Raw genomic sequence first — 21,334 nt, forward strand, 5'->3', positions numbered from 1 at the left:
GGAATGGAGGAAATGCCAATTTAATTTTTCCTTTCTGGATTGCAGTGTCAGTACACAGCCGAAGAGTATCAGGCCATCCAGAAAGCTCTGAGGCAAAGGCTGGGCCCAGAATACATCAGCAGCCGAATGGCTGGAGGCGGCCAGAGGGTAGGAGAGTTTATATGCTTAAGAAGTGGGTGCCATATAGCTGGCTACTCAGATGATCTCGCCAGCTCCCTCTCTGGGTCCTCATGGATTCAGAAGGTCTCTAGTCCTAGGTGTTTCTGAGTGTCTTTGGGAGGGGATGGGTTCCAGCCTTCAGTGTCATCTGAAGTGACCCAAGTTTTGTCTTGAGACTTCCATACCTGCCATCTTGGGGTTTTTATACCATCTTTTAAAAATGTTTCTTTTGCTTCTAATTGTATCTTCTGTGTATATTTTTGGTCTTCTATAATATATGTCAACCCAAGCCTTGTACATTTTTGGGAACTGAGTTTTGGAAACTGCTAGGTGAGTGGATATCTTGCCCTTCTGAGTTTAGTCCCTTCCCTCAGACAAAATATTAGTTCTAACTGGTTTCTTCTGGAAGATCTTTGAAATAAGGTCACTGAGAATTTCCCTGGAATGTTTAAGGGCAGTTTTGCCAAAAAAGCTGGTAAGGAATAAATTAAGTAAATTTTGATTCACATTTAAGTATGGCAAGGAATTTACAAGCCCCTTTTCTCCCCCTGTTTAATTTCTTTTTCTAGGTATGTTACATCGAGGGTCACAGGGTAATTAATCTGGCCAATGAGATGTTTGGTTACAATGGCTGGGCACACTCTATCACACAGCAGAATGTGGGTATGTTTCCTGGCAATGGCAACTTCTTTCCCTTACTTTGGCACTAATTTCTGATGAGAGTATTTTGTGGGTGAGGATGTAGGGTAGGTATATTTGGTTGCCAGCAGAGGAATGTGGGTGAGGCACAGGGATCAGAATCCTCTTCAACTGGTTCTCTTTCCCACTCCTAGATTTTGTTGACCTTAACAATGGCAAGTTCTACGTGGGAGTCTGTGCATTTGTGAGAGTCCAGTTGAAGGTGAGGGTGATGGAATAGACCTGCTGCCTCTGAGGATCGGGTGGGCGGTGAGAGAGAATGAGCAGGTAGAGAATTCTCTGGACGGTGGCACAGCCAAGCTGGATAGCTAGGCGCTAGAGCTGTGGCTCAGCCAGTGTTCTTTGGGATGGTGGTAGCCAAACATTCTTACTCATGTGTCCCTAAATGAATTGTGAAAAACCCTTGTTTTCTTGCACATTTTAAGTTTACTCCTAAAAGTTTTCACCGTAAGTATGAATACAGGTCCTCTGCCTTTCAAAAGTTTGTGCTATGCCGCTTTGCGTTTATGGAAGACCTACACTGGTACCTGTTTTCACTTAAATGAAAGAAATCCAAAGAGGATTTTCACTTTTATGACAAAAAGTGAACCCTGGCAGCAAGAGTGGCCCTGCTGAGCTCCTCAGCATCAAGCTCCTATAGCTTTGAACTATATCTGTGAGCAAATATGCTTTATTTTGATTTATTTTGTGCCTCCATTAGCAGGATGTGTCCTGATGTATCAGAGAAGCCTAATAGAGGCCTTTATTTATTTATTTATTTATTTATTTATTTACTTGTTTGTTTGTCTTCAGAGAGAGAGAGGGAGAGAGAATGCTTGCGTGAGCAGGGGAGGGGCAGAGAGATTGGGAGAATCCTGAGCAGGTTCTGCACTGTTAGCACAGAGCCCAGTGCCAGGCTTGAACTCCCAAAACTGTGAGATCATGACCTGAGCAGAAATCAGGTGTTGGATGCTTAACTGACTGAGCCACCCACGTGCCACAAAAGAGGTTAGTTTTTGAATCTGGGAATGCTCAAAAAATTTTCCATACAAATTAATGGTACTTCTTTGCTTTATGCTACTTTGGCAAATGAAAGCTTTCATAAGAATGTTCTACTTCTGGGTAATGGGCGAAAGCTGTAGTTGCAAGGGTATATTTCTTGGCATATTGTAAAATTTGACTTTTTTTTTTTTAATGTTTATTTATTTTTGAGAGAGAGAGTGTGTGCATGAGTTGGGGAGGGGCGGAGAGAGAGAAAATCCCAAGCAGTCTCTGCTCTGTCAGTGCAGAGTTCGATGCGGGGCTTGATATCACAAATTGTGAGCTCATGACTGGAGCCTAAATCGAGTTGGACATTTAACCAACTGAGCTACCCAGGCGCCCCCAAATTTGACATTCTAAAATAAATGTATTGTATCTTTTTCTTCCTTTTTTTTTTTATCCACATATAGTTAACATACTGGGATATTTTAGTTCCAGGTGTGCAATACAGTGATACAACAATTCTGTACATTTCTCATGGCTCATCAGGATAAGTGTACTCTTAATCTCCTTTATCTGTTCCTCCCATAGTTTTTTGTTGCATCATTTTTAAATATACCAATGGATTTTCAATAATAGATGATTAAATACTCTCATCTATTTAAAAAAATACATGAGCAAGGTGTTCTTTAATCATGAGAAATTTTACATTGTTTCTTCTTGAACTCCTGTTCTATTTCACCAGTGGCTTTATACTAATATAATATATCAATATATATAAAACAATGTTTGGAATGTATATGTTTGGAACCTTGTTAATAACCTTAGTATAATTCCTCTCTGTGTGTATGTATATATAAAAGTAATTTTTTTGAGTAAATTTTCAGTGACCTTAGGTCTTTAAATTTTTTAAAATTTGGGGCACCTGGGTGCCTCAGTTGGTTGAGTGTCTGACTTTGGCTCAGGTCATGATCTCACAGTTCGTGGGTTTGAGCCCCCTGTCAGGCTCTGTGCTGACAGCTCAGAGCCTGAAGCCTTCTTTGGGTTCTGTGTCTCCCTTTCTCTATCCCTCCTCTGCTTGTGCTGTGTCTTGCTCTGCCTCTCAAAAATAAATAAATGTTAAGAAAAAAAATAAATTATACAAAATCTGGATTGAATTACTATTATAGGTATTATTAACACACAATTGATTAGTCAGTTGTGTCTGTGAGGGAGACAACATAACTACATTAAAATTTGTATACTTAATAAAAATAAATTTTTGTGGAAAATGTATTTCTTAATTAGATGGATGAGGCTTTTTCTTTTTGGGTAGTTTATATAGCCATAGTTTATTTTTTAAATTAAATTTTTAAAATATATCCATAGTTTAATATTACTTTTTCCTAGACAGACCATTCAACATTAATTCTATTCTAACTTCTTATTTTTAGTAAATAGTACTGAAAAACCTTATTCACATAATAAACTGGGAATGGAGAGTTTTGTTATAGTGTCACTCATTTCTTTGAATTAACTTTCTGAGTTATATAAAAAATCACAGTGTGGGGCGGGGGCACCTGGGTGTCTCAGTCAGTTAAGCGTCTGACTTTGGCTCAGGTCATGATCTCACTGTTCCTGAGTTCAAACCCCGTGTCTGACTCTGTGCTGACAGCTGGAGCCTGGAGCCTGTTTTGAATTCTGTGTCTCCCTCTCTCTCTCTCTGCCTTTACCCTGCTCACGCATTGTCTCTGTCTCTGTTTCTCTCTCTCAAAAATAAACATTACAATTTTTTTAAAAAAAATCACAGTGCTATCATCTAAAATTATATTTGGTTCTCTATCAGCTAATAACTCAATCAGGTCTACCTTCATTTTTGGTGAAAGCCAGAAATGGACACCACCTGACTGGTGAAAAGATTTAATATCCAATCATTAGAGTCGTTAAATATAATATTTCACATTTTCTTTTTGTTTAGTGTCCCAGAGGTTTTTATACCTTGGGGTCATGCACCCTAGTGAGATTTAGGGTGGGTTAGCTGTATGCCTTTTTTAAGTAAAAGAGGAGGTGGGAAGGGAGAATTGTCTCACATACTTCCCAGCAGATAAGATCAAGGACATAGTGCTGGAAATTAATTCTCTTACAGTTCTTGTTGCCCATTCATGTGCCCTTTAGCAAGGCTCCTGAGTTAATATGTGCCCAGTGTGGGCACTGGTCAGGGGAAAAAGAGTTGTGTGACAGGGACACATGACTGCAGCTCTTCATGTTGGGCTCTTCCCCCCACAGGACGGCTCATATCATGAAGATGTGGGCTATGGGGTCAGTGAGGGCCTCAAGTCAAAAGCCTTGTCTTTGGAGAAGGCAAGGAAGGAGGCGGTGACAGATGGGCTGAAGCGGGCGCTGAGGTAAGCAAAAGCTAGAGTCTAACCTGCTTCATTTTGATTCTTGTTTCAGAGCAGTTTTGTTTTGTTTTAGTTTGTTTAGAATGTGATACGTTCATGTGGTACAAAAATCAAAATAACCTGAGTCTCCCTCTCTCCTGTACCTCTTGGCCCCGTTTCCTGTCCTCCCACGTGTCCCCCATGCTGCTTTATGCTTAGTCAGTCTCCCCTCTTGGGATCACATGGTAGAATACTATCTTCTCTGTTCTGTGCTCGATTTTGCACACCCACTGCCTCAGTCATGGATCGGAGACCTTTCCACATGAGTACAGAGACAGCTTCCCCATTAAGCAGTTTTTCATTGTGTATGTACAGCTTAGTTACATAGAACAGGGTATTTTGCCTTTTTTTTTTTTTTTTTTTGGCCTTTGAGAATTGAAGTGAATTGAATCACTAGAAAAACACATGTATGAATGAACATCCACTACAAACTTGCGGTACATAACCAGGCATCCCGAGTGAAGAGCTTCTGTCAGGGAGGATTGTGCTCTAAGTGTGTGTAGCCCACTGTTGCTGGGGAATTGGAGCGGTCTTCAGAAATCTCTGCTCTGGAATTGGTGCTCCACGGCAGGAGGTAGCTAAGGAGTCTTTTCATAGTCCTTGCCTCTTGCTGAGGGCAGGGATGGTGCTGTATTCTGAGAACCTAAAACTAAAACAGTGCATGAATGTGGCAGGTGCTCAGTAAACATTTTTGGATGTATATTGGGGTCCTTCTCTGCCACAGTTGAGAAGCAACTTGCACAGAGATTTTAACTGTGTTCTCTGATATTACCATGTAATAATTCTCAACCTGTTTCACTCTTTTTTTTCCTTACCCTTAGAAGTTTTGGGAATGCACTTGGAAATTGTATTCTGGACAAAGACTATCTGAGGTCACTAAATAAGCTTCCACGCCAGGTATGTTAGAAATGGATGAATGGAATGCATTGCAGTAAAGATATTACAGATTCCCTTGTGTCATGGGTGACTGTTTGGGGATGGAGAGAGAAGAAGGGGAGACTCAGCCCTTTAGAGGGTCTGGAATGTGTATTTCTGACTTGTTTGAATATCAGAACAACAGGAACCAATGGCCTTGTTTTACAGATGAGGACATTGAAGCCCAGAGAATGTATGCTAGTTGTTTCTTCTACATGGAGCGCTGTGTTCGGGAATGGTCTGAGAACCCTGCAGCACCACCATTTCTTAGAAACACTGAGAACCACACCTCTTCCACCTTCTTGCTTTTCCTTAGCTGGAGTGGATTTAAGGTGTAGATCCTCTTGTTTCCGTCTCTGCCTATCGCACGAGCTGAGCCTTTGCGAGAGAGGGGTCTGGAAATCGTGTATCCCCTGCAGTCACTCTTGGCCTGGGCTGAGTCAGGTTCTGGAATGATCCTGGTGCCTGGAGGAGTGGCTGCCTTCCCCATGACATTCTCTGAGGCCCCGGGGAGCATTCCCTGTCTTGTACTCGAGGGGCTCTTGGGGTGGAGACCCTAACAGAGGCGTGTGTCATTTGGCATCTGTCAAAATTCCACTCTCCCTTGTTAAAATCCTTTTACACGTTATTAGGCTTGTATTTTATTTTTTTTAATTTTTTTTTATTTTTGAGACAGAGAGACAGAGCATGAATGGGGGAGGGTCAGAGAGAGAGGGAGACACAGAATCTGAAACAGGCTCCAGGCTCTGAGCAGTCAGCACAGAGCCCGACGCGGGGCTCGAACTTACGGACCGTGAGATCGTGACCTGAGCCGAAGTCGGATGCTTAACCGACTGAGCCACCCAGGCGCCCCAGGCTTGTATTTTTTTTAAGGACTTTTGCATCTGTGTTTGTTAGGGATATCACTCATAGGTTTTTTTCCCTCTCTTTTTTAAATTGTGGTAAAAAACACATAACAAAATTTACCATTTTAGCCATTTGTAAGTGTACAGTTCACTGATGAAACAGATCTCCAGGACTTTTTAATCTTGAGATACTGCAACTCTATACCCAAAACACAGCTCCCCTTTCCCCCTTCTCATAGCCCCTGGTTACCACATTCCACTTAACTGTCTATGAATTTGACTACTTTAGATGCCTCATGTAAGTGGAATCATACTGTTTGGTTTTTTTGACTGACTTATTTCATTTAGCGTAATGTCCTCGTTTCATCTGTGTTGTGGCCTGTTGATTTGTTGATGATTTTTCTCTTGCTGCTTCCAAGATTTCTCTTTGTCTTTGACTTTTTAAAAATTGAGATATAAGTGACATATAACATTATTTTAGTTTAGGTATACAACATAATAATTTGATATTTGTATATGTTATGAAATGAATGACATAATAAGTCTAATTAATTAACATCCATCACCATACCTAGTTATACATTTTTTTATGATAACTTTTAAGATTTACTCTTTTAGCAACTTTCAGATATACAATATTATTAGCTACAGTCACTATACTGTACATTACATTCCCATGACGTATTTTTATAACTGGAGGTTTATACTTTTTGACCCCCTTTACCCATTTTGCCTGTTACCTACTGTATCCCTGGCAACCACCAATCTGTTCTCTGTACCTATGAGCTCTTTTTTTTTTTTTTCTCCTGCAGATTCTGCATATAAATGAGATACAATGTTTGTCTTTCTCTATCTGACTCATTCCACTTAACATAATGCCCTTGAGGTGCATCCACGTTGTGGCAAATAGCAAGTTTCCTTCTTTATGGCTGAGTAATATTCCATTGCATGTGTACTACATTTTCTTTATCCATTCATCCGTGGATGGACACTTAGGTTATTTCCATATGAACATGGGGAGCAGATATGTTTTTGAGTTAGTGTTTTTGTTTTCTTTGGATAAATATCCAGAAGTAGACTTGGTGAATCACATGGTAGTTCTATTTTTAATTTTTTGAGGAACCTCCATACTGTTTTCCACAGTGGCTGCACCAATTTTCATTCCCACCACTAGTGCACAAGGTTTCACCTTTCTCCACATCCTTGCCAACGCTTATTTTTTATTTTTTTGATAATAGCCACTTTGACAGGTGTGAGGTGATATCTCATTGTTGTTTTGATTTGCGTTTTCCTGATGATGAGTGATGTTGAGTATCTTTCCATGTGTCTGTTGACCATCTGTGTGTCTTCTTTGGAAAAATGTCTATATAGATCCAGTTCCCATTTTTTAATTGGATTGTTTATTTTCTTGCTATTGAGTTTTTTACATATTTTGGATATTAACTCCTTATTGATTATATCATTTACAAATTTTTAAAAAAAATATAATTTGTTGTCAAATTGGCTTCCATACAACACCCAGTTCTCATCCCAACAAGTGCCCTCAATGCCCATCACCCACTTTCCCCTCTCCCCTACGCCCCATCAACCCTCAGTTTGTTCTCTGTATTAAGAGTCTTATGGTTTGCCTCCCTCCCTGTCTGTTTGTAACATTTTTCCCCCTTCCCTTCCCCCATGGTCTTCTGTTAAGTTTCTCAAGATCCACATATGAGTGAAAACATATGGTATCTGTATTTCTCTGACTGACTTATTTTGCTTAGTATAATACCCTCCAGTTCCATCATTTACAAATATTTTCACCCATGCAGTAGGTAACCTTTTCATGTTGACAGTTTCTGTTGCTATACAAAAGCATTTTAGTTTGATGTAGTCCCGCCTGTTTATTTTTTCTTTTGTTGGCTCTGCTTTGGTGTCACATTCAAAAAGTCATCACCAAAACCAGTGTTAAGGAGCTTATCACCTGTGTTTTTTTCTAGGAGTTTCATGGTTTCAGGTCTTACACTCATGTCTGTACTTGATTTTGAGTATATTTGTATATTGTGTCAGATAGTGGTCTGGTTTCATTCTTTGCATGGGCTATCCATTTTTCCAACACCATTTATTGAAGAGACTGTCCTTTTGACATTGTACATTCTTGGCATCTTTGTCATAAATTTGTTGATCATATAAACGGGTTTATTTCTGAGCTCTCCTTTCTTTTCCATTGATCTATGTGTCTTTATGAAAATACTGTTTTGGTTACTATAGCTTTGTAATATAGTTTGAAATCAGGTAGCATGATGCCTCCAGCTTTGTTCTCAATATTGCTTCGGTTATTTGGGGTCTTTTGTGGTTCCATACAAACGTTAGGATTGTTTCTTCCATTTCTGTGGAAAATGCCGTTGGCATTTTGATAGGTATTACATTGAATCTGTAGATTGTTTTGGGTTGTTTAGGCATTTTAACAATATTAATTCTTCCAATCCATACCATGAAATACCTTTCCATTTGTTCTTCAGTTTCCTTCATTAGCGTCTTGTAGTTTTCAGTGTATGGGTCTTTTACTTCCTTGGTTCATTTGTTGCTAAGTATTTTATTCTTTTTGATGCAATTGTAAATAGGTTTGTTTTCTTAATTTCTCTTTCTGGTAGTTTGTAACTAGTGTGTTGTCTTTGACTTTTGGCAGTTTGATTATAATGTGTTTTGGTGTGAGCCTCTTTGGGTTTAGTTTAGTTAGCATCTTTGGGCTTCTTGAATTTATACATATTCTTTCCTCAGATTTTGGAAGTTTTGGGCCCATTATTTCTTCAGATAATCTCTCTGCCCCTTTCTCTTTCTCTTCTTCTGAGACTCTTGTAATATATAGTGTGACAAGTGTCCTATAGGCCCCCTTAAGCTTGGTCATATTTCTTCATTCTTCCTTTGGTTTGCTTCTCTGAGATGATTTCAAATGACCTGTCTTCCTGTGGGCTGATCCTTTCCTCTGTCAGATCGCGTTTGCTGTAGAATCCCTCTAGTGAATTTTTCAGCTGTTACTATATTTTTCAGCTCTGGAACTTGTTAGTTGCTATTTAATAGTTTTTCTTTGTTGATGTTCTCATTTCATCCATGCATCATTTTCCTAATTTCATTAGCTGTCTGTGTTCTCTTTTAGTTGATTGAGCATTTATGATAGTTATTTTAAATTCTTTGTTAGGCAGTTTATAGGTTGCATTTTTTTTAGAGTCTGTTTTTGGAGTTTTATTTTGTTACTTTGTTTGGTCCACATTTCCCTGTTTCTTTAAATGCCATATGATCTTTTGTTGAGATGTGGCATTTAAGAAAACAACCACCAGTCCCAGTCTTTATGTACTGGTTTTGTGCAGGGGAAGAACTTTACCAGTTGGCCCACCTAGAGGTTCTAGGACCTCTCAAACCTCTTATGATCTCTTTCTCCTCCTGGCATCTGACTGCATAACTGTAGCTCCAAGGTGTTCTTGTGCTCATCTCTGTTTTTAGTGGCTTTCAAACTCTGTTGCTGGTCCCATCATTGTGCTGAGTCAGGTGAGACAGAAAGCAATGCCATGGGCAGCTCTAGACAAGCCACAACATTGGATACACAGTCTATTCCTTTGTTTCCATCCCAGAGGAAGAGCTCAGTACGTGAGGTTTCCTCCTGGTTGTGCTACTCACTGCTGGGTAGGGGCAGGGGCGGGGGCACAAGTGTCCACGCAAAATGCCAGGAGTTTTCCTACCCCTTTTGCTGGAATCTTGTCTTGGTTTTATGCTGGCTTGTGGCCTGTCGCTTCTTAGCTGGTCACCGGGGTTCTCAGAAAGGTATTCTAGTTTGTATCTTGGTAACTCAGTGTCTCTAGGGGAAGGGCCCATGGAGCTTCTGAGTCTACCATTCCGCTAACATCCTCCCTTTCTTTTTTACTCTTAGTTTTTAAATGAATTAAAAAAAACCTTTTTTTTTAATGTTTATTTATTTTTGAGAGAGAGACAGAGCACAGGCAAGGGAGGGGCAGAGAAGGGGTGGGGGGGGGGACATAGAATCCAAAGCAGCCTGCAGGCTCTGAGCTGTCAGCACAGAGCCCGACGTGGGGCTTGAACTCAGGAACCGTGAGATCGTGACCTGAGCCAAAGTCGGAGGCTTAACCGACTGAGCCACCCAGGTGCCCCAGTTTTTAAATGAATTTTTAAAATGAAGTGCAAATTATACACAGAAAACTGTATAATTCATAATGGCACAGCCTGATGAATATTTAGTAGTGAACACAGCTATTTATCTCCCAGATAAAAAAAAACATTACCAGTACCCCAAAGCCCCTATTTGCCACTCCCATTCATTACCTTGACTTCTCTTTTGAAAAGTAACTACTGTCCAGACTTCTCTATTCTGTTAGCCTCATAGATTTCCTTCCCTTCCCTTTCATTTCTTTTTCTTTTCTTTTCTTCCTCTCTTTCTGTAATATACACCCAATGTGGGGCTCAAGGTCACAGCCCTGAGATCAAGGATTGGATGCTCTACCAACTAAGCCAGTCAGGTGCCCCAGTCTTGTAGGTTTTTTTGTTTTTGCACTTTATATAAATGAAATTGTATAGTTTGTGCTTTATAAAAATCCATTGAAGTGTTAACATGTACATATAAACATGTAGAAAAGTACACATATCATAAATGTTCAGCTTGATGAGCATAGCCACAGAACCATCTGAAATCAAATCAAAATATTATCAGTGTCCCAGAAGCCTCAATAGTGTTCCTTGCAGTGACTGCAAAGCTCTCCCCTCCTCATCACTACTAAGGAAAACCTCTTTTAACAATATAGGTTAGTTGGCCTTTTTGCACCTTGGGGAATCAAACAGTATGAACTGTTTTGTGTCTGGCTTTCAATTGACATGTTTGTGAGATTCACTCATGTCACATGTAGCATTTTCATTGCTGTATACTTTTCTATTGTGTGAATACAGCACAGCTCATTTTCCCATTCTGTCTAATAGACGGAGTTTTGGAGTAGTTTTTGGTTGTTTTGAATAGGAGTGCGGTTAGCATTCTTAGATGTCTTTTGGTGCATACACACCCATTTATCTTGGGAGTGAATTATTGGGTCGGGTCAGAGAATAGGCATGTGCTTCGTTTTAGATCTTTCCAGTGTTCAGTGTGGTTGTATTAACATACACTCCTGCACCGTGGTTTATAGTTTCAGCTGTTTCAGGTCTCTGGCAGCACTTAGCATTGTGAGTCTTTCAAACTTTTTTCAAAGTTCATTTTTTTTTTTGTAGTAAAATATACATAACAAAACTTATCATCTTAACCATTTTAAGTGTAGTTAGTGGTGTTAAAAACCTTCCTTCTGTTGTACAGCTGTCACCACTGTCCATTTCTAGAACTCTCTTTTTACCAAACTGAAAGTGGAACAGTAGCTCCCTGCTTCCTTTTACCTGTAGCCCCTGGCAGCTGCCATTCTACCTTCTGCCTCGTTTTTTTGACTACTTTAAGTATGTACCTCCTGTACATGGAATCATACATACTTGCTTTTTTGTGACTGGCCTATTTCAGTTAGCATAATGTCCTCAGTGTTCATCCGTGTTGCCTACGCTATTTTATTTTATTATTTTATTTAAAAATTTTTATTTTTACATAATCTCTACACCCATTGTGGGGCTCAAACTCATGACCCCAAGATCCAGAGTTGCATGCTCCACCTACTGAGACAGCCACGTGCCCCAAGCTCATTTATTTTTAACCTACTCATTTACTTTCCAATGTAGATTAGAAATTTCATAATGTAATGAAATTATTTTCAGGTTATTAATTAAAAATTTTATTTTTTTGAGAGAGAGAATCCTAAGCAGGCTCCACAGCACATTGCCCAATGCAGGGCTCAGTTTCACGATCGTGAGATCATGACCTGAGCTGAAATCAAGAGTCATTCGCTTAACTGACTGAGCCACCAGGTGCCCCTCAGATTATCTTTATTAAAATAAGCATCCGTATGAATCGAGACAGTTCTCCCAAGTGAAAAGCTCTGGGTTTCTATAGTGCTCAGGGCCTGGAAGTAGAACATTTTGCCAAATGCCATGAAGTACAGTTAGTTCTCACATTGGGTGAGATGCAGGAACTACCCTAAATTGGGAGACGTCAGTGCTTTCCAAGTCTTCTTCCTCCTGTCATTTGAAGGACACTTAGTTGTGCCGCAGCAACCTGTGAGTGTTGTACTGAGGAGTGTTGTATTTTGGGGGAAGTCCTGGAAGAAAGGCCAGAGAAAGTACAGGCCTCCACAAGGAGTATGTGTGATCATTTTCACGAAAAAGAGACAAAAAGTAGACAGCATCAGACAGATCCAGCTGCCCACGAAAGACTCAAATTAGGATATATAGACCATTTGCCTTGAATCATAAAGTAAGATTCCTTTTTACCAAAATTTGATTACTACAGAAAGGTATAAAGTAGAAAATGAAATTGTTTTACTTCTCCCATATAATTAAAAATGTTAGTTGAAGCACAGATCGAAGTATGGATCCTTTGTCTCAGCTTCTCAGGATCTAGAGGGCACGATGGATAGTGGATGGTCAAATACCATTTTCCAGGAATCTAGACCTTGAAGGCAGGGAAAAGGAAGCGGAAGTGCACTTGGAAGAAGTTATTTACCTCCTTTCTTCCCTTATTAGTTGCCTCTTGAAGTGGATTTAACTAAAGCAAAGAGACAAGATTTTGAACCCTCTGTGGAACAAGCAAGATACAGCAGCTGCCGGCAGAACGTGACTCTGGGACCCCTGAAACCACAGGAGGTGACCTCCCCTTGTAAACCAAGCCGCTCAGATGATCCCCACCTCGTGAAACAGGAAGACAAGGCCGGCAGCTCCCGGTATGAGGCCTCGGTTCCCTCTCTTTCTCTTCTCAGTCTTCCTGATCTCCATTTTCACCTCCTGAGCTAGCAGACTGGTCTGTGTCCTCCCTCAGGAGTTTACTTCATTAACTCAGCCCCGCCTTATTGCTCTTCTGATGCAGAAGCCTGGCCTCCGCCATGGAGAGCGATGCCACGTACCAGCGGAAGCTCCGGCAAAAACAGTTGCAGCAGCAGTTCCGGGAACAAATGGAGAAACAGCAAGTGCAACTATCTGCTCCATCAGTGGAAAAGAAGAATCAGGGTGTGTGAGGAGGATGAGAGCGGAGGCCCTGGGGAGGTGTCCCGAGGGACTAGCCTGATCCTCTGCCAGTATGTACGGTTACGTCCAAACCAGAACTCAGTAGGACATCAGGTCAGGATAGAGTCTAAGCAATTAAGACTCTGTGAAATCCTGCCATGCATTTCCCCATTTCTAAAGACGCCCTCATCTATTTTCAGGGAAGGAAAGGGGCCTTGACATAATCTAGAACTAGAAATTTTAGGGTATATAACTTTTTTTATCCCCTTTCAGCTACTTTGGCCATCTCCGTATTAGAAAGTTTTTCTGAGTCGTCTGTGAACATGAGGCAAAATTGTTTGAAGATAATTGTCTTTCCCAGAGAGTAGAAACAAAGGGCTTATCCCAGACTAACTGGATAGTTGCTTTAGGAGAAATGAACCTTGTTTTCTCCCCAATTTAGTGAGAAGAAAAGAGAATCGTGATTTTAGCCTCATGCAGATCTGTATGTAGGTAGGAATGGGACCAGGAATCTTGGATCTCCTATTGGCTGTGCTAGGAACCAGCGTAACTCTAGGCAGCTTTGCACTTCTGAGGTGCTCCCTCCAACAACTGAGTGATTCTGATTTTGTCCTCTCTCGTTTGCTCTCCTGTGAACCGTAGCAGCACCGCCAGCACTTCCTGTGAAGCACAGCACCCCCATAACTGTTTCTGAACCACACACGGAGAAAGACTTCCTCACAGGTCAGTAGGAGCTAAAGGAATGACTTAAGCATTAATTTATGTACTTATTATTATTTTTTAATGTTTTTTTTTTTTTGAGAGAGACGAATGTGAGTGAGGGAGGGGCAGAGAGAGAGAGGGAGACACAGAATCTGAAGCAGGCTCCAGGCTCTGAGCTGTCAGCACAGAGCCCAGTACGGGGCTTGAACCCACGAACCATGAGATCACGACCTGAGCCGAAGTCTGATGCATACCGACTGAGCCACCCAGGCGCCCCAATATAGGTACTTATTAAATGAAACCTATGAAATGCACTTTTGGTAGTCACTAATACATTTTAAGAGAGACATAAAAATCCTCATTTTAATCTTATAGCCCCACAAAGTTTTAGAAAAAGAGAGGACAAGTAATGGACTGCAGGCAGTTGTGACAGCACATACTCAGCTCATCTATGGTCCTAAGAGAAACTCTGGCATACTTTTAGTGGATGGGGAGAAAGAAATTCCAAAAGCTGTCATAGTCCACTCACGACATGGAATTTCTTATGACGTTTTTCCCAGTGCTTTGTGAGAACACTTCTTTGTTGATGCTGCGTTTTCCCACGATCTCTGTCCTTGCAGACAGTCTTGGAATGTGGGATATGGATCCAGATGCAGGGGACAGTGATGTGAAGCCCTTGTCTAGGCCAGAACCACTCCAGACCCCTGCCACACCAGTCCTGAAACACCAGGTGGTGACCTGGAATAGGACCCCACAGGACCTCTGTCACCAGGATCCACAAGCAAAATCTGGACCCAGGCAACTCCAAACTCACAACAGTAACCAAGAGATAACAGGTAGCGAGAGTGTTCAGCAACAAAAATTGAAGGGAGGACTTGGGTTAATTCTTTGCATTTTATTTTTTTATTTTTTTTCAACGTTTTTTATTTATTTTTGGGACAGAGAGAGACAGAGCATGAACGGGGGAGGGGCAGAGAGAGAGGGAGACACAGAATCGGAAACAGGCTCCAGGCTCCGAGCCATCAGCCCAGAGCCCGACGCGGGGCTCTAACTCACAGACCGCGAGATCATGACCTGGCTGAAGTCGGACACTTAACCGACTGCGCCACCCAGGCGCCCCAATTCTTTGCATTTTAAAGAAAGAATGATGAATTCCATTTTAAGAAGTTGTATAATATTTTGCCAGAGGAATATCAGTGTAAGAAAATGAAAGATAACTGGCTTATACGCCAGAACTTTTCCTCTGGGGGCCCTGACTTCAGGTGTAACTCCTTATAACCCTTGATAGTAGGAAGCTTAAGCATGACTGACTGAAGAACTTTATTAAAGTAGGCCCATCATGTTTGGCATTGCAACTTGATCTAGAGATAACACAAAGATCTACCCTCATAACAATTTTTATTCATCTTTTAGGTTTAATGTTTATTTTTGAGAGAGACCACGCGTGCACAAATGAATGGGGGAGGAGCAAGGGGGGGGTTGGCGGTGAGGCAGAGGATTTGAAGCAGGTTCTATACTGACAGCAGTGAGCGCGAACTCACGAAGCATGAGATCATGACCTGAGCCATAGCTGGATGCTCAACTGAGCCACCCAGCTGCCCCACTGGCCTTTCAAATTTTAGCTGTCAGTTTCTTATTTTAAAATCATGGCAGTCGTAAATGATTTTTTTTCTTCCATAGTAAACTGTGATTTCTATGACAAGAACCAAGACTTGAAGAAAAGGAAACTGGATCCATCTTAACTGAGGCTCCGGTCACATCATTGGACTTTGTCACAAAAAGGACTTTCGAAAACTACTTTTTGGTCATGAAATTGTTCATCATTCCTAGGGAATGAGCTTTATTTCCAAGGATTTACCTTGCTTCATTCTGAACTTTACCTGAGGATTTGAGTGTTGGAGCCTACTGCAGACAGAGCAGAGCAGTCAGCCCTTTTAAAAAGCTTGTCACACACTGCAGTGGGGAGGCTCTACGATTGAACACCTTCTCTCTGGCTCTTGAGGCTCTTCTCTATTTATTCCTAAGCTCTTACATTAGTAAGTATAGGCATTTCAGGAGTCATCAGTGGCTACCTGCCTTCAAGCAATATAAGCCATACTATGAAGCACGGACTTTAACCACCACCTATATCAAGTTATTGTTAATGTCTGTCTTCTTTGAACTTTAGGTCTCCACATTTACTGCTGTCCACACCACACTGTGTATCCTAAGAACAAAGACTAGAGTGGGGTTTTGCTACTTTGCATCAATCCAGCCTGCCATCTTCATCTATGATAATCTCTCCTTTATAGGTTTATGAAGTCACTGTCCTGTGGTTTTTTTCCTTATCAAGGGAATGATCTAGGACCAAAGAAAAGGCATTTTAAGAAAGCAAAATAAATTCTTTTTAACAAAAAATGTAAGTAGGTGTTTATATTTTTGCATTTCACATGTGAAGGTGGCTTGTATCTCAAAAAATGTTTTTTTTCATATAGTTTCAGATGTTTCATAATTCTTCTCCCCAAATAATGAGTTTGCAGGTTTACTTTTTAAGTAAAACAGTACCTTGGACTGTGCCTTTTATCTGATCTTCACGCTGTGGCTTTTATAAATTTTTGCATCAAACACCCATCTGTGGGAAGCTATGAACCCGCGGCAAGGAATTCCTGAAGTACAGGAAGGCAGCCTTTCTGTTCCTTCGGAAGATGATGTAGCTTACCCCGATTTTCCTTTTACCTTATTACTACCTCTTGTTACATGGATTTGGTCATATGTTCATCTTTTGATTTTGACACCCTTACCCCTTTCGTCAGAAAAAAACTCTTTTTCTGAAGCATAATCTTAGTTTAGTTCAGGACTGCTAAAGAGGTCCTGGAGTTAGAAATCTAGTTATATAAATTGTACACAACTCAAAAGTGAGCTAATGAGATCATGAAAAGGGAATTTGCTGGAAATGAAAGCCCACAGCTCAACAAAAGCAAGTTTGGTTTATTTGAATGGTTTCATTAAATAAGTCTACAAAGGTAACAAACTGAAGCACAAAGCGCAATCTTACAAGAAGCGCAACACCCAGAGTTAGTGCAAAATGTACAATTAACGGCTGCTGAGAAACCCCCAAGGTTTGAATTTAGTTTGTTTTTCTAAACAGTGTACATTGTTAAATAATGTAAGGAAAACATTTATAATTCAGAAAGATTTTTGTAATGTGGAAAAAGATACTCAAAGTGTACTATTAACACAAAAATAATTTAAACAGTTCAGTAGCGCTAGTTCATTCCTCTAGGCTTCAGTTATTTCATCCACAGGAGGGAAGAAAAATCAACAGTAAATAAAACCAGTTCTTACTTTTTGTGTGTAAGTGAAGAGATCTCAAAATTAAGCCAAAATAACAAAAAATAATGTGCTGCATTTGGTTCCCTCGTTCCTCCAGTAGAAAGTATAGTTTCATTCATCTTAGGTGGTCCGTTTCTCATTTACTCAGCACCTTCTTTGTTCTATTCTTACTCTTACCATCTCCCCAAGGATCTTAAGCAGAGAATAAATAAGTAAACAGCTTTGAAGTAGGGCTTGGAACCCCTGTTAATTTCTACTTTCCTAAACTAAACCTTCAGCTCTCATTTGCGTCTTTGGGACCTAGGCTAACTTAACACAGGACCCATGAAGGAACGGCAGGACAGGACAGCCAACCAGGCTCTTCCTATTGGGATTCCTGGGATGTGCCAGTTGAGGTGGGTCAGAGATCAGCACTATGTTAATTTCCCAACTCAGGTGAAAAGAAGCACCCCCTAAAGTAAGAGTTCTAGCTTCTTTCCCCATCTTCAGAGATAACAGAGATCTAAACATAGCCAATTAGGAGTATTTCCTGAAAGCTCTGAAAATAACAGAACTGCCCATTACAACTAGGCATAGCACTAAATAATACTGATTGGTTGCAGTTATTACTTAAGGGGAGTATTTGTTTATATGAAAATGTGAGAATATCAGTTGCAATTCTAGAAAAAGAGGTGGCACAACAGACTTAGGATTCTGCAACCATCTGGACATCACATAGGAAATGAGTAGGAATAAGCACTCTTTCTTACAATGCTTAATTCAGATGTGGGTCCACTTTCCACAAAATACAGTACCCCAAGCTGGGAAATGCAGGAGACATTTGCAACAAGAGGAAAGCAATCCATACAGTTTTTCTTAGAGCAACTTTCTCCATCTGTGACTCTTCACTATCAGTTTCCCAACTTAAAAACTAGCCCCCACTCCCTTTATATTCAGCCATTTCTACTAGGTCTTGTCTGTTCCAGCCTGGCTCAAGTAAGGCTTATGGCACCCACAGGCCAGGCATCACATATCTTCATAACGAGTTTGTTCTCCCATTCTTAGTCTTCCTTTTTCTTCATTTATCACACACCACCCTTAATCTTTTAAATTGTCCAATTTTGTTACGAAACCCCTCCTCACTGTTCCTGAAACAGAACTTTCTGCTTTCAACCACTGATGTCAACTTAACTTCTCACCCTGCTCATCTTACACCTGCTCTAGACAAAATTGAATGACTTAAGAGAAAAAAAAAATACTCTTTCAGTTTCCCTTTGGCATAATCCTCTGCTGGGGTCACATGGACCTATTATCCTTTCACACGCCCTCTGCTGATTTGGGGTCTGATGAGAAGTTGGTGCTAATGGCAGAAGCAGTAGAAGTCCAAGGCACTAAAATATCCAGCAAGCAATACTGGGAGAACAGAAGTATTCAAGTACAGTAATTTATACAATCTTACATTCACATTTATTTATCTACTACAATGGAAATACAAAGGAAAAAAGCTAAAGTGTCTCAATAAGTAAAGGACAGAGCTTGCTTTTTTTCAACTTTTTAAACCTTTCGTATTTTACTCTTAAAACTACTGTTGTCCAACAACATTTATATATCACAGTGTTTCCACATCAAAACTGATGGCAAAGTTACATGTCCGCAGGGAACTTAATTTTTTTTCCTAATTGCTAATGCTGCAGTCAAAGCTGCTAATATCATTTGCTTAAAAGCACTAATGACCTATCATAAGAAAGGGTTGAAACCTCAGTCCCCTGGTGTTTTTCACTGGGTTCTAAAGAGCAAAAAGAAAGAAAGAAACAAAAGAAGAAACAAAGAAAGAGAAAAAAAAGGGAGGGGGGAACAGGGTAGGAGAGAGCCCAATAGGTTTTTTGTTTGTTTTTTTGTGTTGTGGTTTGGATTCTTGAGGGAATAAGGGATTTGGGGTGGGTACCAACATTTAGAGCTCCACCCACTTGAAAATCCAGATGGGGTTTGGTTTTTCCACTGACTGAGCTCTCTTGTGGCTTTCTGATAAATGATTCTCTTTCCTAGCCCTTGCTATTGGGTGTAGAGAACAGGAAAGCCTAGTTTGAAACCGCCCCATCACAAGAAAGCTGCTCTTTCCCTCTTGTTCCACTCCAATAAATGGTGAAGGGGGAGGGAGATTCTCAATTCTGAGGGCTCTAAGCGGTATTAAAAACATTCCTTTCTGGCAAGAAATAACCAGTTAAATGCAGCACTAGTAGTTAGTATATAGGCTACTTTCCCATTCCCCCCTCCCGCCCACCCCTCAGCATTCCATCTCCTGCCCCCAAATCTACTTGGTTAATGTCTCTAGGTCTAAGTGGTCCGCAAGTTGGAACCTGGGGGGTTGCTGATGGATTTCTGCAAATTGCTGATGTTGAAATTCTGTAAGGAGGCAGTTCCCACAGGTTGGAACTGGCCAAGTGGCTGTGGTGTTGGGCCACCTGTCCCACTCCACTGAGTGCCAAAGGGGGGAGCTGGAAAACCGTACTGCTGTGGGGGGCACATGGACTTGGTGAAGTGACCTAGAGAGGTAGCTGATGCAGCAGAGATGGGGGCAGAACCACCCAGGTTTGAGGTCATGGAGATGCACAGCTGACCAGGTGCGGAGAACTTCCTTGCCATTCCAGGGCCCTGAAAACAAAACAACTACATGTAAAGTCCGGTGTGGGTGTAACCCATGGGTGTGAAATGGGTAGTACTGAAATATAATTCTAGGACTGGGGCTGGTCTAATCTTACAGGGTATAGCGAAACCAAAACTCGCACCAAACCTTCCATAATAATTATCGGCTTTTTATACTTAACATGTTAGGGTAGAATAACTATTCTGATTGGAAGTGGGCAGAGTCATGTGCTTGTGTACATATGCATATGTAGTTCAAGGCTTCGAAAGAAAGGGGGAGAAAAAACTTTAGTTGACAAACAGGGAGCTAGAAATTCAGGGAAGAAAAATAAAAGGGCAACCGGGTGATTTTTGTTTGTTTCTAAAGGGGTTAAAAGTCATGAGCTACTACAGAAGGCTGTGGCATGAAATGTTAAGCACTAGCCTGGGTACTTGATATCCTCTCTGAATTCAGATGTGTGCTAAGTGATACTCTTGACAGATTAGGGAAATGTCAAGAAGGGAAGCAGACTTGCCTCATAATTCATGTGTCCTTTGCTTCCTCTCCTGCCTGAAAGATTCATGGCATCTCGAGCCCAATTGTCTACCAACTTGTGCAGATCATCTGTAAATGTGCCCTTCCTGCTGGACGTCATGGCAGGAGGCTGAGCTTGGGCGGCTTGGCTGTTCACTGTTCCCCCGACAGTATTTGTGCTGCTGGTCCCTAGGATTAAAAGAAGCAACAGAATACAACCATTAAAAGGAGGTTGGGTTTTGGCTTCAGGAAGAGGGAAAACTTCACAGGATGATGAATGGCAAGCCACTGAATGGGGAGAGGATGAGTTGGGAAGCCATGCAAGACGGGAAGGTTCCAAGGTCTTGTTTAGCCAAATGTTTTGGCATAAGAGGGTAATGAAAACAGGTTCTCTTCAGGAGTTGCAGATGAGGCTAAAAAACTCAAGACGGTGGTAGGCACAAAGGGGAGGGACCCCTTTCTGCCCATTCCCATGGCATCTAGAGTACGGAAAGTAAGTTTCAGTACTCTATTCCCAGCATCACGCTGATGAGGGAGGTGTGGTATGGTCAGTGAGGCTCTAGAATGCTGCAGAATGCAGGGCAAAAGAGGATTTCTCGAGCACTGAGGCAGGGTTAAAGTAGGAGTTAAAGGAAAGCAAAGGTAGATGCTTGGCCCAGGAAAAGATGGGCTTCCCACACCATGTGGATACTGTGCCACAGTCTTTAGCCATTCTTTAACAGAAAGAGGTGATAAAAGAAACAGCATGCTCGGTTCAAAAAACCTTTTTCACCTGGACCCGTACACACAAATTTGTAAACAAACTCGGGAGGAATGAAGGCTTCAATCTCTCCCAGTTGCCTATGAGTTAAGAACCAAGATTAGTCATGAGGAAGGTTCTCTGTGGTGTGCCTGAATCTTTCAACTCCAGGAACACATGGTTTTCCTGAAGATGACCTCAGTCTCAATTGGTTCAATTGGTTTGTGGATTCTCACCCATTCCCCCCTTTCCCAGGAGAGCAAGCAAGCACTTGTATGTGGAAGCAACAGGAACATTCAGCTGAGGAAGGAGTGCAAAGGGAAGGAGGAAGCTTTGAGGT

The 21,334-nt window shown here is 41.1% G+C and overlaps 2 protein-coding genes across 18 annotated transcripts in view; one reads left to right on the plus strand and one right to left on the minus strand.

Annotated features, from left to right (window-relative positions):
• RAD52 (RAD52 homolog, DNA repair protein) overlaps positions 1-16,658 on the plus strand; it is a 33,925-nt gene extending 17,267 nt beyond the window's left edge. For 3 of the 5 annotated variants that reach the window (XM_049624857.1, XM_049624858.1, XM_049624859.1), the window contains 10 exons: positions 46-147; positions 729-822; positions 993-1,060; positions 4,084-4,202; positions 5,060-5,135; positions 12,629-12,825; positions 12,969-13,108; positions 13,748-13,828; positions 14,428-14,643; positions 15,488-16,658. In XM_049624857.1, coding sequence (XP_049480814.1) covers positions 46-147; positions 729-822; positions 993-1,060; positions 4,084-4,202; positions 5,060-5,135; positions 12,629-12,825; positions 12,969-13,108; positions 13,748-13,828; positions 14,428-14,643; positions 15,488-15,549 — 1,155 coding nt within the window. In that variant the 3' untranslated portion in view covers positions 15,550-16,658. Of the gene's footprint in view, positions 1-45; positions 148-728; positions 823-992; positions 1,061-4,083; positions 4,203-5,059; positions 5,136-12,628; positions 12,826-12,968; positions 13,109-13,747; positions 13,829-14,367; positions 14,644-15,487 lie in introns of all 5 variants that reach the window. The other 2 variants (XM_049624861.1, XM_049624860.1) reach the window with 2 other exon arrangements.
• A 96-nt stretch (positions 16,659-16,754) lies between these two features.
• The window catches only part of WNK1 (WNK lysine deficient protein kinase 1), a 162,373-nt gene continuing 157,793 nt past the window's right edge, over positions 16,755-21,334 (minus strand). For all 13 annotated transcript variants that reach the window (XM_049624844.1, XM_049624849.1, XM_049624847.1 and 10 more), the window contains 2 exons: positions 20,257-20,444; positions 16,755-19,750 (listed from right to left, as the gene is read on the minus strand). In XM_049624844.1, the coding sequence (XP_049480801.1) occupies positions 19,433-19,750; positions 20,257-20,444 (506 nt within the window). In that variant the 3' untranslated portion in view covers positions 16,755-19,432. The remainder of the gene's footprint in view (positions 19,751-20,256; positions 20,445-21,334) is intronic.

This window comes from Panthera uncia, chromosome B4 (assembly GCF_023721935.1).
Source record: "Panthera uncia isolate 11264 chromosome B4, Puncia_PCG_1.0, whole genome shotgun sequence".
Classification (NCBI taxonomy): domain Eukaryota; kingdom Metazoa; phylum Chordata; class Mammalia; order Carnivora; family Felidae; genus Panthera; species Panthera uncia.